The 6,000-nt window shown below is 54.9% G+C and overlaps 1 protein-coding gene across 1 annotated transcript in view; it reads right to left on the bottom strand.

Annotated features, from left to right (window-relative positions):
* Positions 1–1,092: 1,092 nt before the first annotated feature.
* KCNC1 (potassium voltage-gated channel subfamily C member 1) overlaps positions 1,093–6,000 on the bottom strand; it is a 44,666-nt gene continuing 39,758 nt past the window's right edge. Inside the window, exons 3-4 of the mRNA XM_006042877.4 lie at positions 4,212–4,400; positions 1,093–2,200 (exon numbers count right to left, since the gene is read on the bottom strand). Of these exons, the coding sequence (XP_006042939.1) occupies positions 2,136–2,200; positions 4,212–4,400 (254 nt within the window). The 3' untranslated portion in view covers positions 1,093–2,135. The remainder of the gene's footprint in view (positions 2,201–4,211; positions 4,401–6,000) is intronic.

The raw sequence follows: 6,000 nt of genomic DNA, 5'->3' as shown, positions 1-6,000 counted from the left end.
GGGCCTCAGTTCCTCATCTGTAAAGTGTTCAGAGGTGGCCTGCCATGTCCATTAGCGACTTTACCACCTGAGATTCTCTAATGGATAGGAAAAGAATTGGAACGCCAATCCCCACCCCACCCCCGACCAAAACCAAATGAAATACCCAAGCAAATCAAGACCAAGTGAGCAACTCAAGCAAATCAAGATCCTAGGAGAGGCCTGCACCCCTTCCAAGATGCCACCGGCTGAGTGAGGGGTATGCAATGGGGTGGCTGCCGGACAGCGCCCAGCAAGTGTACAGCTAGGTGGGGCACCCAGACCCATCAGACCCCTGCCTCTGGCTCCATCAGATTCAAGAATGGCCCTAGGAGGGAGGTGACCACGGTCTGCATGAAGGGCAGTGGCGGGGGCAGGGGTTAGGAACTCCACATAACCAGATTCAAGGGTCATGAATACGGCAGGATCCATAGAGACGTTTCCATGTTGGTGAACCCCCAGAGGATGGGCCCGTCTTAGGTCAAGGCCTTTTTTGTTGATTCCTCCTGAGCTCTCCCCCCACCCCCAACCAACAGGATCTGGGGAGGGGCAGGGTGAGGTGGGCAGAGCGGTCCTGGCTTTCTCCCAGTGATTTGACAGCCTGCACCTTGGATGGGTCCCTGAGACCAGAAGAGCCAGGGCTCAGGCTCACCCCACCCCAGCCCAGCTGCAGAAGGCCCGACCAGAGGCCCAGAACCAAATTGCGACACTGCTGGAGGCAATAAAAACCCAAATTCATGCTTTATGTCCAAAGTCAGCTTTTTATTATCGAGAGCCAGGGCCCAGGGAGGGGAGGGTGCTGAACTAAAGCAGCATTGCTCTCTTTCCAGGAATGTTGCGAGCTGCAGTGAGAGCTTGAGATGTTGCATTTTTTTTTTTCAACTCAAGCATGTGTTTTTCAAAAATATCATCCTTCCCCACCCCCCACCCCACCACTAATTTTAGAATCAGACCAAAGCCAAGCTACTGTCCTCTGTTTCTGTTGGGAAAATACTATATTTATTCGAGATGCAGAAGTACGTCTCTGCAAACCTCCGATTGCTTCAGGAAAACAAATCTGCTTTAGACTATACAGAAACCATGATACAAAATTTATTTCATGCTAGAATCGCTTTGCATAACATTGGGCATGCAGTTTTTTTTTGTTTTTGTTAAACTCTGAAGTACTAAATTGCATACAATGCCGGGTTGTGCCTTGATAAAGGTGGAGGAGGACTGGCCCTCCCACAGTCCTGATCTTTTTTGGTGCTCTGAAAGAACACTTGAAAAATCCATACGGTGTTGATTATCTACTATGAACAATTTGTTATGAAAGTTGGTCACACTGAATCTACACACTGCTAAGATGATTGAATCAACCTAGACTAGCCGCTGTCAGGGATCTTGGGGAGACGTCCGCTGGGTCGCAAGCATGCCAAACAGAGGGAAGAAGGCGGCAGTGCGTTTCCACAATTCTATTTGGAGCAAAGTTTTCAGTTTCCATGTGATGAACTATGAAGGTGAGGTCAATATGACCAATGACTGACCGACTGCCCTTTTGGGAACCTTTACTCTCGAATCTCCATGTACAAAAGGGAAGCAATCCATTACTCATCCCCACTCCATCCCCCAGCCCGCTCATTCCCCTCCCCACCCAAAAAAACCGTACAGGTTTCTACCGAACGCCTTTACAGTTTGGCTCCAACAACATGTATAAAAGGAAAGAGCTTTGAAAGAAAATAGAGGACTCTTGCTTGTTTTTCTTCATTGTTGTCATGGTTTAGGGTAATCATACAGTTGCAGGGGAGGTGGGGTTCGTGGGTTTGGATTGCTGGGTTTTCTGTTGAACTTCATGCAAGTCATGCTAAGGAACCCCTCCATCCCACCCCCTCCCCGAATAAATTAAAAGCTTTTTCTTAAAAAAAAAAAAAAAAAGGAAAAGAAGGAAAAGAAATCCTCTACGGTCAGTTACCATTTGGCCGTAGAAAAGCTACGTCCGTCCTAGTACAAGGCCTGGGCCACTCGGACTCGTCCGGCAAACCTGCATGGCGTGAATTTACTCTGTCCGAGGGCGAGGAGGGGCTGCAGGTCCACCCAGATGCTTAATAGCCACCAGTGTCCTGGGCCAAGTCGCCTGGTCAAGTCACTCTCACAGCCTCTGTCGGCATATACTTAGCAATGACAGGGCTTTCTTTGCAAAGATCTGTATGTAAAGAATACAATTAACACTTGAGCTTCTCTTCTTGGCTTTCCCATCCCGCTTGGTACTTAGTTTTTAAGGAAGGAGGAGGAAAGACCGAATAGCCGCATGCAGAGGCAGGCAGGATCTTCTCCAGCTGGCTTGGTTCTCCCATGCAGTGAGCCAGCCCAGCACGCCTCTTTCTCTCCCTCCTGGGGGAATGGGTTGAGCCCCTAACTGTTCTCTACCCTGCACATAGCTCATGGCCTGGCATTATCCTGAGAAAAGCAAGTCCTCAGCGGCTGTCATGACTCCATGACAGCAGGACCATGTGGATGTGGGTGGGGGCTCCCCACCCTCAGTGCCTCTGAGGGACTGCAGAGTGGGTACCACCTGCAGACAGTGGTTGCCATCGGACTCCTTGCTCCCTACAGGCTGCTTCTGTCCCACACACCCTGGGCTTCCGGAAGCCCAGTCAAGAAACTCTCCTGTCTGCTCTTTCAGGCCACACAGATTGATCCAACATTCAAGATGAGGGAGACAGGCAGCCCCATAAGACCTTACCAGCAGAGCACAGCCATGGGGAAAGGTCTACGTGCCTTCCTCTCCCATCCCCTGGGCTTGCCCCTGATCCTGGTTTTCTAGAGCTTCCACTTGGGAGAAAGCCGGTTGTGAAGGGGAGCTTCAGGCCTATCCATGGAAGGTGCCGAGGATGGGGCAGGCAGCCCCCAGGCCAGCAGCCCCCCTTCCATGCAGCACCATGCGGGGTGTGATATGCCGCTCTGGGGTCCACGGGACCTCCAGGCAGGGCAAGGAAGCAGAGGCCAGCCTGGATCAGGAGAGCACGCCAAGCACCAGAAGGACTTCCCCTGTCTCCGTGTGAGCTGCCTCTCCTCTTCTGGGTTTGTCCTTTATTTTGAATTCTCTAGTTTCTCCTCGCATATTATTGAACCATTTCAAATACTGGAGCAGTTGTGAATGGCTACCAGCTACGCCAACTGTTGCTCTAAAAAGCCAACTATCTAGCCCAACCTGCTCACCCCAGTCAGCATGCAACCATCCTGTGTGAGTCTGTGAGCCGCTCCCCAACATGCATGAGCCGCCCAGCCAGCCCGCTGTGCCGAGGATGGCTTCCTCCGCCTTCCAGGCCCTGCCCGGTGTCCGGAGCCTGGATCTAGGGTGCGCTGGGCCCCCGCCCCAAACTTCTCCCCCGTCCATGCTCAAGCTCTAGTGGAAGCCTTGTCCCCAGGAGGTCGGTTTACAAGACAAGGGTCTGATCCAACCCTGACCACCACGGAGCTCCGCCTTCACCAACCACAAGGGGGCGCTGACCACACCTGGGGCTGCGGCTAATGGGTTCTGGGGTTGGAAGGGGTTGCATGGAGTCGTACATAACCACCTCCTCTTGGCTAGTTTCCTATCTGCCACTCGCAGTGTTTTGACTGGCACATACCTTACCTCTGCAAGGACGCTGACCTCACTGCCGAGCCTTTAAGCTATCTCTCTCGTCATGACCGCCCCCGACCCCAACTGGTCTATATGGATTCTCTTTAAAGGATGCCTCTTCCAGAACATGGATCTTGGGTGGCTAGGCCCACAGGGTCCCGGCCAGCCCAGGCCTACCCTGTTGCTCTCCCCAGCCAAGGAACAGGGGAGATCACTTTGCCTTTGGGGTCTGACCTGCCATCTGCCAGAGTAGCCTGGGGGAAGTCGAAGATCTTCCCACATCTCTGGGTACCCCTCTGCCTTGGGGGAACGTAGTCGGCCAGCCTGTCCCCAAGTCCCTTCCTACCCCCGAGCTCAATTCCAACCCACAGCTGCCTGGACCTCAGGTTCTCTCTGCCAGCCTGCCATCCCACTTGGGGAGGGTGGGACTCAGACCTCTGGGGGCCAACCCTGGGGCTCCTCCTGCTCCTTGCCCCCCTCAGTGTGCCGGCCTGCCCCTCAGCGCCCCTCGCCCGCCGCCCCATCCACCCCTGTGCAGGAGCACGAGGCAGGCCCACTGATGCAGAGCACCCCGGCCTCCTCTACATACCCTTTCTCACTCCTCCACCAGGTGGGCACGCGTACTCCCCAGTTGATAAGAGGAAGCAGGGTCCGTATCTCTCGCGGGTGCCCGAGCGCGTAAAAGGCAGGCCCTCATCGGGAGTGAGGGCCTGGTCTATGTGGGGGCAGTCTTCGTTCGCCAGCGCGGCCTTCGCCACCTCCCCATTCAGTTTGGAATCTTCAAACATATAAGCAGAAGCTATTGAGACACTGAAAACTGTTTAGTGCGGGAGGGGACAGGCCAGAGTGGGACATCAGCAAAGGGTAGTGCATGACTGAGGACAGAAAAGTGAGCGGGAGAGGCACGAGACTGGGGGTCCCCAGCTCGTTCGGGCAGCCTTTGGGCTGCCCACAGTGCTGGGGAGGAGGGTTCCTGGGTTTGCTCAAAGTTTGCAAAAAGATGAGTTTGGTGATGGGCCCAGCAAGCGTGGTGCTGGGGGGCGGGGCCCAACGTCCAAGGCGGGGCCGATGAGACAGGATGGTGTGGATGCGGTCATGGGTAGAGGGCCAGACACAGAGCTCAGGGAGAAGACAGACAGACACGCAGAAACACTCCTGTCCAGAGCGGCAGCCTTTTCTGATCCCTCTGTTGCTGACCAGAGCCCGGCTGCCCCCTCTACATCCAGCTGTCTGCTCAGGCATCCCTTGGCCCCACCCAAACCCCAAGGGTCAACTCCACTCCAGGCCCCCTGTGGATCCTCTCTGGTCATTTGCTTTACGCTGTTCCCCCATCACACCCTATCTGATCACTCTATCCCACCCCCATATAGACCTAATCCAGTCACTCTCTATGCTCCATCACCCATACAGACTAGGCCTGGTCACGCAGTCTCCTGGTCCCCCATGCAGTTGACCACTCAGTCTGCTCCCTCTCCGTACAGACTTAAGCTGGTCACTCAGTCCACTCCGATCACCACCCAGACCAAGCCAGGGTCTTCCACCTCGCTCTGCCTCAAGCAGGCCTCGTCAGCTTGCACAGGCGCAACAAGAATGCAGGCATGAGGCAGTGACAGCGGCCAGGGTTTGGGAGGGGCTCCCATTCCTCCATCTCCTTTCGGCAGCGTCCCCCGCAAAGCAGAGCAAATGGATGTGTAAAGACAACAGCGGCTGATGGACTCGGGTGGGAAAGACGAGTCTTGGCCTCTGCGGTAGCCTGAGAAGGAACCTGGGAAGAAGTTTGGGGGCACATTTGGTGAGGGCGCAGCTGTAGCCAGAGCAGGGCGCTCCCCCACATCCAAGAGCAGCATCATGGATGCCTCCGGAGCTGGCAGAGAGGGCTCTGTTGGCCTCTGCACCCACCCATCACTCTTGGGGACCCCTCCCCTGCTTTCTGCCCTCCAAGCAGACTCTTCCTGGTTAGGGTGGCACCGACTCAGTCCCCAGGGTGGGCCCTGGTGGTGGTAGTGGTGGTTTAGTCGCTAAGTCGTGTCCAACTCTTGTGACCTCATGGACTGTGTAGCCCACCAGGCTCCTCTGTCCATGGGATTTTCCAGGCAAGAATACTGGAGTGGGTTGCCATTTCCTTCTCCAGGGGATCTTCTCAACCCAAGAATCAAACCTGTATCTCCTGCATTGCAGGCAGATTCTTCACCAACTGAGTTACGAGGGAAGCCTGAGGTTTCCTCAGAGACTTCCTTCAGGGTGAGAGCCTCAAGGGAAGACAGACCCAACGTGGGTGTGACCACAGGGGGAGGCCCTCTGAAAGGCTAAAGAGGGGCAAAAAGCTGGAGAGAGTCTCCACCCGATTTGACCCTCTTCCGTGACCCTGTTCACATTAT

This window comes from Bubalus bubalis, chromosome 16 (genome assembly GCF_019923935.1).
Source record: "Bubalus bubalis isolate 160015118507 breed Murrah chromosome 16, NDDB_SH_1, whole genome shotgun sequence".
Taxonomy (NCBI): domain Eukaryota; kingdom Metazoa; phylum Chordata; class Mammalia; order Artiodactyla; family Bovidae; genus Bubalus; species Bubalus bubalis.
Note: the sequence above shows the minus strand (reverse complement) of the source record. Positions and strands in the feature narration are given on the sequence as shown.